Source organism: Phacochoerus africanus, chromosome 4, assembly GCF_016906955.1.
Source record: "Phacochoerus africanus isolate WHEZ1 chromosome 4, ROS_Pafr_v1, whole genome shotgun sequence".
NCBI lineage: Eukaryota > Metazoa > Chordata > Mammalia > Artiodactyla > Suidae > Phacochoerus > Phacochoerus africanus.
The window spans coordinates 138,332,670-138,346,297 of NC_062547.1; the positions used below are offsets into that span (position 1 = coordinate 138,332,670).

Consider the following 13,628-nt stretch of genomic DNA (forward strand, 5'->3'; position numbering starts at 1 on the left):
GTAGCTCTGTCTTCCCACTAAATTCCACTCAAGCGTCGTTCAGTGTCTGTTTTAACACTATGCGGGGTGTTGGGAAGGCAGCAGTGGGCAGGCAGGCGTTGTCCCTGACTTCACAGAGCTTACGTGTTAGTAGAGAGAGAGAGACATGAGGCCACCACTTGAGCTGTTATTTAATAGTTGGGAGAAGGGAGCTGAGCAGGGCCAATGAATAATTGTAACTGATCTTCTCTGAGAACTCAGGCAAATACCTGCTTGGAGGAAGAGGTATTGAAACCTGAAGCATGAGAAGGCATTAGCCGGGTGCAGGGCGGGGAGACAAGAGCTTAGGCAGAGAGGCTTTCAGGACCAAAAGGCCCCTGTGTCTACAGCCTGGAGTACAAAAGGGGTGTGAGGCTGGAGAGGCTGGTAGGGGCCCAAGCATGCTTCCTCCTGAAGGCCAAGGTTAGGGTTTTGTTCTACAGCATGAGAGCAAGGAGATGCTCCCGGAGTGTAAGCTGGGGCTGGAAGCAGATACTGGGATCCAATGTGTGCTTTGCTTGGAAAGAGACAGAAGTGGATGTTGGGCTTTGACTTTGGGTGGTGATGTGGAGATGAGGGGGCATCCAGTGAAGTGGTGTCTGGGAGGTGATGGATTGCATACCGGAGGGTAAACAAGAGTTTGGTGTCCGGAATAACCACGTGAACTCTTTTTTTGTTTGTTTTTTTGTCTTTTTGCCTTTTCTCGAGCCGCTCCCTCGGCATATGGAGGTTCCCAGGCTAGGGGTCGAATCGGAGCTGTAGCTGCTGGCCTACGCCAGAGCCACAGCAACTCGGGATCCGAGCCTCGTCTGCAACCTGCACCACAGCTCACGGCAACGCTGGATCCTTAACCCACTGAGCAAGGCCAGGGATCAAACCTGCAACCTCATGGTTCCTAGTCAGATTCGTTAACCACTGAGCCGCAATGGGAGCTCCCCACCATGAGCTTTACTTGGGGTAACCAGAGGATGCTGCAGTTAACTGAGATGGAGAGTGCTGGAGGAAGGAGGATCTCATTTACGTGGCAAAGTGATGCGTTTTAGTCACTGGGGGAGAGCACTTACTGTTTGAGCTGCTGCATACGCTTCTGAAATGGCCATCCTGGTTAATAATGATGACAGCTCACATCCCAAGCACTCACTCCCTGGCAAACATGAGCTGAACACTGTACCTACAGTGTCTCCCACAGTGTTGAAAACCCCATGAGGCAGGGCCTGTTATTATCCCAAATATTTCACAGACGAGGAAGCAGGTTTTCAGAAATCCAGAAGTAGGACCCAGACACGGAGTGGGGGGCCAAGATCAGGTTCCCTGGCTCCAGGGCTCCGGCTCTTGGTCACTGAATTATGCTCTTTCTCCCTTGTTCCTGGCATCTACAGCCCCCTTCCCTAATTCCCCCCACCCATCCCCCTCCCCTGCATTAAAAGTGCGTTCTCAGCCCTCTTGTCTGCTCCCAGAGCAGCTAAACACCCATGTCAAGGTGGCTCTCAGCCCTCTCTTTAGCCTGCCGTGCCCAGCCTGTCAAAGGTAGCTCCAAGCATCGTGGGCTTGGTGGGAGAACAAAGGGCAGGCGGATGTGTGTGTGTGTAGACTGCCCTTCCTGATACCCACCGCAGTGTGCAGTTACCAGACTAGTCCACTTACCCGCATACCCGCAGAAGACAGACATGAACTTGGCCAAATCCCTGCTTCCCGGGGGAGAATCCAAGACCAGGTCCCACATGACAAAGGAGCTAACACTGCTCATCAAGTCTAACACTAGCCACAGTCCTGGTAAAAAGCAGAACTTGAATCCATTTCCTCTCCCCCTGCTTTGGTTTCTAGATTCCAACTCTAGACAGCCCAGTTACCTAGGAATTTCTTCCAGAAGTATTTGCTCATTTGAAGTGGCTTTTCGCCTTGTGGCTAAACCCACTGCAACTGTACAGAAGCATTAGAAAGATGCTTTCCAGGTTGTCTCCATCTTAGCATTTTTTTAAAAAATTTAACCTCTTGATGCCTTGGGCCAGCATTTTATTACGGGGTCCCAAGGGCTTTCTGGACCACTCTGGCTTCAGCTGATTCTGGCCCAGGAACTGCAGGTGCCCGCTGGGCCAGTCATGCTCTGATATTTTCCCCTTGCATTTGTTTGTGGTCCTGGTAGACAGGGAGCCGTGGGGAAAGCGTGTCCTGTCTGTGGGTCAGCCTCTTCCTGCGGCAGTGCTGCCTCAAGCCTGAGGCTCGGTGACGACAGCAGCCAACGTCTGGATGCCAGCATGTTACACTGGTTACGTCATTTGACATTCAACCTGTAGAGCTAGGTGATCGAATACCCATTTCACAGGTAAGGAAACACGCTAAGATAGAGTAAGGAATTTACACAGGGTCGAACAGCCAGTGTGCAGAAGAGCTGGCATTTAAATCCAGACAGACTCCAGAGCTTGTGCGTCTGAGCACTCTGCATGCTGCCCTGCGACGTGGCCCCTGGGAGATGTGGAGGAGGACGTGATGCTGCTGCAGTAGTCTCCTGCCCCTCACGGCTCCCCAGTGAGGGCTGAAGGGTCCCCTCTCTCAGCCGTGTTGGTTTAACATTTATTCCATTTCATCTTCTCTGCACCCAAGGGTCACACAGATTAGCTGAGTTACCATTACAAAAGGCTAGAAGGATCTGGCTGCATTTCCCCAAACCAGAGTGTTCTGTGAGCATGTCACAGAACTAGCTCCATGAGGGCTCAGCTGTGTTAGCTCTCTCTGACATGGCTAATGGAGCCCAAGATGAAGCTCTGCTGCATCACAGGACGGGAGGGAATCCTGGGCACTGGCTGGGAGGAGAAGTGACGGTGGGGAGCCCTGGCCGAGACTGGGGCCCTGGCAAGTCTTTTCCCAGCCTCAGCTTTGGTCCTTAGATGGGTGTCAGTATCTGTCAACCCTCACAAAAAGTTCGCACAGTTGTGTCCCCTGTATCCATTTTGCCAAACAAGTGTCTTCCAGACAAGTGTCTTTAGCAGTCTTCAGATCCTCAAAACCTGAGCGACCCCTCAATGGTTTAGAAGTTCTGGATTGGATAATCTACCAAATCTCCTTTTAGTCAAACATTTGCTGGTAGCCTCATGAACCATATGATTCCTATTTTAAACCGCCATAAAGAAGACTCCCTAGACTCAGGTTCACTTTGAAAAGGGTCAAGGTTATCACAGTTCTTTCCGTTCCCTCTCAGGTGCTTTGAAATCGGCTCCTCTTGGTTGGGCCTATTCATCCATTGCTTTGCTGGCTCTTCTCCAGAGCAGGGCCTCCCACCCAATTGGGGAAGAAGTGCTGAGCAGCTGCCCCTGTCCCCTGACCCTTAGGCCTTTTACCAGCTGGTGTCACCAGGTGGTTCTGGTTCAGAAGTGACTTTTGACAGGGTTCAGGCCCAGAGAGGCTCTGAGAGCAATGGAATGGATGCCAGGTGGGAAGAACCGTGGGGCGGGGAAGGTCTCGGTGGAGCCCTGCCTGTAACAGGGGACGTTATTTCAGCAGATGAGGCAGCAATTCCTCTTTGAAACCCACTCTGAAAACACTTGCCAGAGCAAGTAACTGACCCCAGGGAAAGCTCCAGCTAGAGAGCAAGTATCATTAAAACTGACTTGGGTCGCAGGGAGGTGGGAGGTCCGCCGCGGGTGTCAGCCTGCTCTGGCTCGCCCTGCCCTTATCCCCGCTTCCCCAGCGGCGCAACCAATGACCAGAGCGGCCTCAGCACTGGATCTAATTCGGTGAGGTTTTATTGTAGAAATACGGCCCCTGGAGATGTAGGACGCGGATCTTTGACCACAGGCTGCTGCAAGTGGGACGCTGTGCCTCTAGAACTGCTTCCCCTCCGCGCTTGCGGGCGGGGAAAACCGGGTCCTCGGACCCTGGCGGGACCCAGTGAAACTCCGCGTCCCCTCACTTCCCCCGGGGATGCAGCCCCCAAGGGCCATCATTCCCAAGCCTGGATGAGTTCACGCTCGGAACCTAGTGGGACCCTTGGTACCAAAGAAGGGGACGGCGGTAGCAGCCGCGGAAAGACTGCCACAGGGCCACAGGGGAGTCTCGCGGCGCCTGCCCCTTGAATGTACGAAGTAGGGAAGTAGGCAGGCGGCGAGGAGGGCTCCCGCGTCCGGGCAGGCGCGCCGAATTGCGGAAAGGCACCCAGCGGACCCGCTGTCCAGGAAAAAGAGGCTCTGCCAGGGGAGCAAAACGTTGATTCCCCGGGGCCACGAGGGTCCGGGTCCTCTGCAGCGTCCTAACGCCTCCGATTCCCTTGATGTCCCGGCTGCAGCTCGAGGCCTGGAAGGGTTGTTGGGGTCAGGGCACAGTGTTCCCAGGGGAGTCAGGAGCGCCCTGCAGGGTTCATACCGACTGCTGGTGGCGAGACCGGGACCGGCACCCGCCGGACTGGCTGGCCCAGCCGCTACACCGGCCGCATCTTCCAGGGCGCACGGGCGTCCCGCAGCGAGCGGTCGTGGGGCATCGCAGCGAAGGCCGAGTGGCGCAGCTGGCAGCCGATGAAGAGGACGACAAGCGCCACGGAGAGCAGCAGCAGGAAGAAGAGCAGCAGGTAGGTGGGCAGGTCGGGCTTGGCGGCCGCGCCGTCCCGCATCCCGCGCGCGGTGGCCAGCTCCAGCGGCAAAGCTCCCTCCGCCTTGACCGTGGCTGCCAGAGCCAGGGCGCCGCCTACCGCCGCCTCCGGGCCGCCCGTGGCGTTGAACACGTCGCCGTACATGGCCCGCGGGGCCGCCGACCCCGGCCCGGCCACCTCACTTCGCCTCGCGCCTCCCGGCGCCTCCCGGTGCCTCCATGCCGCGCCCCCCCCACCCCGCCCCACCGCCCCGCTGCGCAGGACTGACTGACCCCGATCCCCGGTGCCTGCGGGGCCGCGGAGCCCCCGGACCGCTGCTGCTCCCTCGCTGCCGCGCTCAGCTGCCCTCCCCGCGGCTCAGAGCTGGACGGCTAGGCACCCAAGACCTCCGGGCTTTCCAGGTTTCTCGTCTTCGCCACGCGCGGTCCCGAATGAGCGATCTGGTTTACCGCCACCCTCTCAACTCAGACGCCGGCTCCGATGAGCCCCGGAGCGCCCCTGGGCTGCGGCGGCGGCGAGAGGTGAGTGGCCAGTGCGGCCGAGGCTGGGGTCCTTGCGGGACGCCGAATGCAACGAGGGCTCAGGCAGGAAGTCCTCCGCGTCCTCCCGCGCCACCGCTGCCGCCGTGTCTTGGAGCAGTTCTGCAGCCAGAGTCGCTGTCGAGATGCCCAGTGCGCGCCGAGCCTTGTCCCCTCTGGCACCAGCTGCTGTGCTCCTGTCTTGAGCAGGAGACTGAGCTCTGAAGTGGCCCGGTGCGCTCAGGTCGCGGGCGGGGGGGCGGGACTGGCGGCTCGGTCCCCGGAGCCGCTGCGAACCAATGAGAGCGAGAGAGAGGATAGGGCTGGGCCTGCCCTGGCCGGCCCCACATCACTCAGGGACAGAGGGACACACAGAGAGGGAGGGAGAAAACACAGGGTCACGGAAAGACAGACAGTACTGAGACGACTACAGACACACGCAAAACAGAGCTGTATGGATTCAGCAAACCGATTTCAGACAGCAAACCGATTCGGAGAGCAGGCTCAGCCGGCCATGGGTACCTGCTTTCCATTTTCTCCTGGATCCCTCCCTCCAGGCGCAGCCCTGTTGGCTCTGAGCCCCAAGGCTGGGTAGCTCACGGAGGGCACTGGGGTCCAGCAGAGGCCCCAGGGCAGGGCCAGAGGGCTCGCAGACAAACTGGGACTGCTTCCATGGGCCCCAGCTTCTCTCTCCCCGAGGGCACGTGCGCTCCCCCCATTAAGGGCTCACTTGCTCAGAGACCCTGGACAGTTCTGCTGGGGAAGAGGTGATGCTGGCCATGGCACAACCACCCTTGGCAGCCCTGGCAAAGCCTTTGCTGTCAGCAGGATTGAAGGGGGTCTCCTTGTTTCAGGAGTCCAAACTCTTACTTCCTTTGAGAAGAGTTCCACCACCCCCACATCCCCAGACTGGAATGGGAACCAGTGCCCCCTGCCACCACAGCCCCTGAACTTCTCAAGAAGTCCTGACTGCCCTGGACTGTCATTGTCTGGCTCAAAACTGAAGGAGGTACTTGCTGAGGAAGTTCAAGTGCAGGGTCAGGAGTGAGTGTGCCTCCTTTCATTTTTGCATCCTGGGCACACACCCCCCCCCCCCCGCAACCCCCACCACCTCGTCCCAACTCTGAGACCCCTGTGGGGCCAAGAAGGCAGCTGTGTTTCTCTCCCCTACACCTCCTTCCCCTCTCAAGGGGTGCAGGACTTGGGAGAGCTTGGAGAGCGCTGGGTGAAGGAACCAGTGGCAAACGAGCTGAAACGAGCTTGTTATTTCTCTCTCCCCATCACACCTCCCACCTGGCCCATGGGCTTAACAGTAACAAGCAAGGTGTGCAGGGCCACCCTCGCCCAGAGCACATTCCCACAAAGCCTGGCTCAGTCAGGAGAAACACCTCTGCAAGCCCGTTGTCTAACATTCAAATTGTGGTCCTAAGCCCTGACCCCACAAGGAGTTTGACAGCTTGGGAACAGGTGCAGAAATGCTCCCGAGACCCTTGGCACTGTTTTCCTGCAGTTCCACGGGTCAGCCTAAGGCTCACAGAAGGCCATGTGTGGGCATGGGGTGGAGAGCAGACCCCATCTGCCCACCTGGGTTCTGGGGTGCTGCCCAGTGTGCTCCAACAGCACAGGACCCTGAGGCTCCATGCCTGGTGGCTGCTTAGCCCACCCCTTATTTTCCAGATGGGAAAGCTGGCTCTGCCAGGGGCAGGGCTTATCCGTGTTAGCACAGGTCGGCCCCCATGTAACAGTGATGCAGCAGCCCTGGATGTGGGCCGATCAGGCGAGGGACAGAGTCCCTTCCTCTGAAGGCCTGACCTATTTGGGACAGCGTTACTCAGCCCGCAGGATTCCCAGGGACGTTATGTGAAACCAGAATGAGCTTCCTCAGGGACACTTTCAGCCCAGGGGAGAACGGGCATGTGAATTGGATGGAGGGGATTTTACCCAGGCGAAGCCCTTGCTGTCAGTGACTCCCTGGGCCCTGGGTGTTTGCTTAAGGTATAGAACAAAATTATTTTAAATTGCATATTAAACATTTCTTTTTTTGTTCAAGATCATGCCCAAGATATATACAATGAAGGAAAACATCAAAATGTTTTTTGCTTGTAGCTCCATTTGCGGCTTGGCCTGGAATTTCCTCCATGTGTTTGCATGCGGAGTCATGGGGGCCTGGCTGACCCCACTTCCTGTCCCGTCCACCCATAAGGTAAGACGCCAGGCGGGGGAAGGAAGTCTGGGCGACTCAGTGGAGAGGTCCTAAGTGGGATCTGGGCAGGCCTCAGCCTTTGGGGCTCTAACATAAGAGCGGATGGTAAATGAATTCTGGTTCTGCTCTGGAAAGGTGCTGCGGTCGCCCAGGAAGTGGGCCCAGGGCCGGGGCTGTCTGCAGAGGGTTTAGCATAGATGCTGGGGCTCTGCAGCTCCCCTGCCCAGGGTGGGGCAGGGAAATCTCTGCATCTGGAGCCCCAGGCAGCGCTCATGCCTCAGGGCGACTGCTTTTCATCACCAGACTGCATTTTGCAGAAGTAACATCCACGAGGCCTCGCAGCCTGTGAATGGTGCAGCTGAGACTTGAACCTGGGCTGTGGGCTCCAGAGTCCACACAGTGAACCGCTCCCGTGGGCTGCCTCTATTGGTAGTTCTAGGAGCCCCCAGCCACAGAGCGCTTTCCTTAGGCCAAGCACTTGCTCCTCACAGCGACCTGCGAGACAGACACGCTGTCACCTCTGTTTTCCCGAGGAGGCAGCTGGAGCCTCGAGACGTGTGGGGCTTGCCAAGGTCACAGGGCTGGGTCAGGGTCGCAGGGAGCCTCGGACTTGGCAGCCCGTGCTGGTCCACTCAGTCTTAAGCTGCTTTTTCCCGTGAGTACTTAGCAGAGAGCATGTGGCCAGACAGCCTTTCCTTTGGGTCAAGTTGGAGGTGGTACCTTGCCCTCTTGGGGGGGGTTCTTTGGTCTCGGAGGGGGAGGGCACTGTTTCTTTGCTGAAAGAGGTTCAGAGCCCCGGGGAGGGCAGTCACGTGTCCTGCACATCCCTGGGCAGGAAATCAAACAAGGCCAGTGCTGAGTAAATGCAGAGATGAAGTTTACACAGCTTTTTACACAAGCCAGAGCAACCTTCCATTAGGGGAGCTTTGTGTACCCACACTTTTAAGTCGTGGGGAAGATTATAAAGGGGCCCGGAGGTTGGCTTTGACAGGCAGCGGTCACAGGGCTGAGACCCGGCACCACCTCTTCGCCATTATGTGGTGGCTGAGTGACACGTGCTCCCTCCCTGCTGGCCTGTCTGCAGAGGAACCGGGGGCAGTGAGGCCTCGTGCCCCTCCTGCCGCGATGGGCCCTTTGGTAGCTGTTTCATGGCAACTTGGGAGACTGCACGCTTTACAGCCCCAGGATTTCATAAACGGTGCCGCGCCGGCCCGCAGTGCCTGGCGAAGCTATTTTTGTTTCTTCCTCTCCAGAGGAATGATTATTAAGGCCATCAGCGTCATCCGGGGGCTGGGGTGAACGTCAAGGGTGAAATGGTGCTGTCTGGGGTTGGAGTTGGCTGCTGCTGGTGTGGGTTTCCCTGTGTACAGGGCACATTCAGCCGCTGTGAAGCGGCCTCCGTGCCCTCTGTGAATGCTGGCCATGCCCTTGAGCGCAGACGTTTTGATTTGAACCATCACCCCTGGCATTTTTTTTTTTTTTTTTTAATAAAGATGGCTTTGGCAACCGCTGTGGTTAGTGACCACAGATTGCATTTGATTTTGCTTATTGTAGCAAGCAGGCCAAGCCCAGGCTCTGAAATGAAGCGATTTTTCCAAAAGGAAACAAGCAACAGTAGGCTTGGCGAATCGTCGGGCCAGGGCTTTCGGGGGGCTGCAGTCCGAGGAGCGGGAAGACGGGAGACAGGCAGGGGTGTGCGGGAGAGACGGTGCTGCCAGGAGAGAGATCGCAGAAGGGCTCTGATCCCAGAGAGGGTGTCTCTACCTCTGTCTTCTGATCCTATGGGCCTGAGGGTCTTGCAGGATGGGAGGGTGGGATGGAGGGTCAGTGATGTGGTTCCGGGGCTGCCCGGGACCTGGGTCTGCAGGCCGTGTGCTGCCTCTGACACTGGTGGACTCTGGGCATTTTCTAGACCAAGACTCACTGGTTACTACCTCAGCATCTTTCTCTTGGGTGTCAATGATGTGACCTCCTCTGCCAGTCAGGGTTCCTTTAGCTGTGTGGTCTCTAGACAAGCGGGTTCCAGGGACACAAAGCTTGCAGGCTACTCGGTCAAACGGCCACCCCCTGAGCCTGATCACCTAGCGTCCTCTGGGAAGGACAGGGGTTTGCACAAAGGTGAAGCTGTACTCCGCCCACTGCCTCTGCCTGGTCAGGTGTTGGAGTGGAGCCACGAGTGGGGTCACTGCCCACTAAGAAACAGGCCGCTGCTCTGGCCAAGAGTGGAAGTAGGCTGAATCTGGGATGGAGCCAGCATGTGCCTAAAAGGGATAGGGGTGTTGTTTGGAATCGGTAGCCAGGCTCAGGGGTACCTGGCCTTCTGGTTGGGATCCTCTGGTTCCTGTCCCTATACTTCAGGGGAAGGGAAGCCTGGCCCATGAGGTTACACTTGGAAGGACACTGGGAGCCAGAGGGGGTTCCTGGGACCAAGAAGTGGAGACAGGCAGCAAAGCAGAGAACGGGTATAATCAGTCCATTAAGAAGCCCCACACCCCATCCCGTCTATGGCATCTTGAACTCTTTCATGGAAAGGCCTGGGCTTGGTGGTGAGGCCAGGCCTACCTACAGAACTCACTCAGGAAGAGATGGCTCCTCTTGTTTTTATTTATTTTATTTTTTACGTTCCTTTCTTTTCTTTTATGGCCACACCCGTGGCACATATGGAAGTTTCTGGGCCAGGGATTGCATCCAGTGTCAGATCCTTTAATCCACTCTGCTGGCCAGAACTCTCGCTTCTGTGGTGACTCAAGCCATAGCAGTTGGATTCTTAACTTACTGTGCCCAAGCGAGAACTCCTACTTTCTTTTCTTTTCTTTTTTAATTTCATTCGACAGAAGTATAATTGATGGACAGTGTTGTGTTAACTTCTGCTGCACAGAAAGTGATGCAGAGAGTGAGGCAGGCGTACCCGTACCCGTAGCCATTCCCATGTGGGTTATCCCAGAACAACGAGTGGATCGCCCTGTGCTGTACGGCAGGTCCCCATTGATGACCCATATTCTACATGCGAAAGTTCGCATCTGGAGATGGCTCTTTGTTGGATTGCATTTCTTAAGGCTCGGTGTGCCTCCTTCAGGTGGGCTGCAGGATTATTTTAGATGGCACCCGGGTACAGCCCTGAACAGCATTGAATCTCACAATGCAAAAGTGACCATCTTGCAGTCTCCTTTAATTATTCTGATTATGGCCAGAAGAAGAATCCAGTTTGGTCCTCTGTCAGTGTGGATCCTCTGAGGAAGCATGAGTGAGAGATTTCCTAGGGGACGTACCTGTGGGGGAGGAGAGGTGTGGGAGCCGGAGTAGGGGTAGGCTGGGAGAGCCTTCAGATCACAGTGTGGGTCTGACCCTTGGGAGAGGAAAAGGGAAGGAAGGACTTGGTGGGGAGCCCTTCAAGCTGAATGTCTCATCCAGGCCAGAGGGTGGCCAGAAAGAAGAGTCCCCCCAGGCAGGATGTGTGCAGCTGTGCAGAGCTGGGCTTGGAGGTGGGGCAAGAGTAGAGTCATCTCTCCCCTCCTGGGGCTGGGGCCCCTTCACCCTGGGCTGTCGAGGCTTGGAGGAAGGGGCAGGTGCCGGGCTGGAGTCCCAGCCAGACGCACCTCTTCTCAGAACCCCCCTCTCCCAGCCCGCTCCCCAGCCAACCCTTCCTGTCCAGCCTCTCTCCTGGGTGGGTGAGACCCGGGCAGTCTCCAGCTGTTGACAGATGCCTTTGACCATGTGCCAGATTCAGAGTCTTCCAAGGTGAGAGTTACATGCTTGGGTTTGGACCTGTGAGTCTGAGCCAAGATCAGAGCCCCTCAAAGCCAGTGCTTTGTTTCCATGGTCAGTGGCATCAGGTCCATGATGTCCTGGGCAGTGCCTCTTGGCTGGACACTGACATTCCAGCGGCCCCCTGCCCTGCACACGGTCCTCTGTGGCCCATCCTTATGGGCGGAGCCAGGTTTTATGGAACCCGGAGCTCCTACGTCTTAGGGGCCCTCTCTGAGGACACCACCACAAAATCAGGTTTTAAAGTAAATATTCATTTAGCATGAGAAACGGAATCACAATAAGGGAGACAGTTTAAAAAGCTAGAATTTTTACAAGTCCAGACTGACTTCCAGGGCTGAATGTTTCCAACCTCAGTTCCCTTCCGTCATCATGTTTCTGGGTGTCCCGTGTTTGTTGACAACTCCGCACCCTGTCCTCACTCTGACGCTGTACCTTCATGTCCTGACACTTGTGAGTTCAAGTGGTTGAGTGTTTCTGGGAACCACAGTGGAGGGAGGGCCGGAAGGACCTTACCTGCAAAGTAACAGGAAACCACTCGGTAACATGTGCTAATGCTGGGGGGGGGGAGAATGTCTGACTCAGCCTCCTCTCCCCTAGGGTCTGGGTCACCCACATTCCCACGGTCCCTTCAGTGCCACTCAGCCTGAGGAGGAGTGTGGCAGCGGGGGTGGGGTGGGGGGGTTGTAGTGGGAAACAGCTGTTTCAACTCTTGGCTTTGCAACTTTTATAAACACGTGACAGGGCAGCATGAGTTCGGGCCGGAAGCTGAAGCTTCGTTGCCTCCCGGTAAACCCACCTGGATCCATCCCACAGGTGGCCCCCTGCCACAGGGAACCCATTATCTTGAGGTCACTACCTGAGTCAGTGACGTCCAGTGGCTTCCACTGACCTTTTTAAAATAAACGCATTTCCTCTTGATTTTATTCTGGTTATAAAAGTGGTATTTGGTCCTTACTGGGAGAATATAGACAAGGGGCAATGTAGACAGTGGAAGTCATCCTGGAGTAAACCCCGGAGGAAGTGGTAACTACCGAGGGGTTTACTCCTTGTCCCCTGCTGGGGGTTCAACGGGCCATTGAGGCAGACAGGTTGGAAAGTCCAGACATCAGCACATGGGCGCAGGTAATGCTCCTCCTTTCAGTCTGGCGGGTTGTTCTAGAACATTCCTGATGGCCAGCCTCCGTTATTATCCCTATCCAAAGCCCTGGAGGTCTCAAGTGAGGGCCTGAGCAGAAGATGCGGCACGGTTGGGGTCTTGATAAGCGAGATGCCCGTTGTGGTTCCAGCATGTCGGAGACGGTGGGAAGGGGTCTTTCCTTGTTCACAGACTTAGGTCTGTGAGCTGAGGGCTCCCACGGGCAGACAAGCTGAGGGCTGGTCCTGCTTCCAGCTCTGCCTGGGATGCCCGATGTGGTGTCTGGGGAGAAGTGGGGACAGGGGATCTATTGCAAAGGAAGGACTGGGGAGGGCTCCACCTTCGTAGGATTCAGGTGTGGCTGAACCTGTACCTGGGAGACTTAAGTGAAAGCTCAGGGGACTTGTGACCCCACCCATGGCCAAGGGCAGCACCAGCTAGAAAGACCTGATCTGAGTCAGTAAGAAGCTCTGGCACTGGGGACCTGCCAGAAGGTGTGTCACCAGCCCCTGCCATGAGTACATTCTTCTCTGGGCCACCCCGGACCCCCCACCCCACCCCAGGCAGCCTGTAGGAGGTCTGGGCCAAGATGGGAGACTTGAGCGGGGCATGCTTGAACTCTGCCTCTAGATTCTGCTCCAGATCTGGGTCCGAGGTAGACAGTCAGAGGCCTGACCTCCCTCCCTGGGGTGGGTACCAGCCCTGCATGTTCAGGCGCCGCCCCTACTCACCCCCCATCCCAAGGACCAGGCCAAGCCTGCAAACCCAATCCTCTGGGGAAGACTCTTCCTTCTTGATGGCGCCCCTGCAGCTGGTCTGGGCTCCTGAGACCCTGTTGTCGTGGGCCCAAACCCCAGAGCCCCTTCCCAAGGTAACGGGAGGGTGGGCAATGAGAGCTCCCCTCTGAAGACAGGCTTCCTGCCCCTCCCCCACCCACATTTACAATATAGAAGGACTCCCTTCCTTTTCCAGAAAGAGGAGGAGAAGCCAAGTTTACCCAATTCAGAAATATATTCCTTGAGGAATAATTAGAAAATTATTCCTCAAAGATTTCAAATTTCCATAAAAGAAAAATGCTTTTCTTTTTCTTCCAAAGTTTAAATGAAACCAAACAAAAAGACAGCTTGGTACCTCTCTTACAAAGCTCCTCGGAATCCCAATTATCTTAATTTTGGAGACGTGTCCCCTTCAGCCATCACCCCTCCCCAACACCTTCCCCTTGGGCAGGATCTGGGGAAGTGGGGGTCTCTTCCCTGTCCGTCTTGCACCTGTGCCTCTGGGCAGCATCCTCTTCTCTCTTCTCCCCCAGGGAGGGCCGTGGGGGGTCAGGATCCCCGTCAGAGGCCGCGGGCCGAGGGAGCATGGTTGGGGCTCAGGGCCCCCCTGACCAAGAAGCCGCACGTTGGT

General features: G+C 56.4%; 1 protein-coding gene across 1 annotated transcript; it reads right to left on the minus strand.

Moving 5' to 3' along the window:
* Positions 1-3,736: 3,736 nt before the first annotated feature.
* On the minus strand, positions 3,737-4,792 carry SMIM32 (small integral membrane protein 32). Its single transcript, XM_047774494.1, has one exon. It carries the CDS (start codon positions 4,739-4,741, stop codon positions 4,430-4,432), a length of 312 nt encoding a protein of 103 aa, XP_047630450.1. The 5' UTR covers positions 4,742-4,792; the 3' UTR covers positions 3,737-4,429.
* Positions 4,793-13,628: the final 8,836 nt, after the last annotated feature.

What these genes read in the sequence shown, in the direction of transcription:
- SMIM32 (XM_047774494.1), bottom strand. Translation starts at nt 4,741, where the DNA reads ATGTACGGCGACGTGTTCAACGCCACGGGCGGCCCGGAGGCGGCGGTA.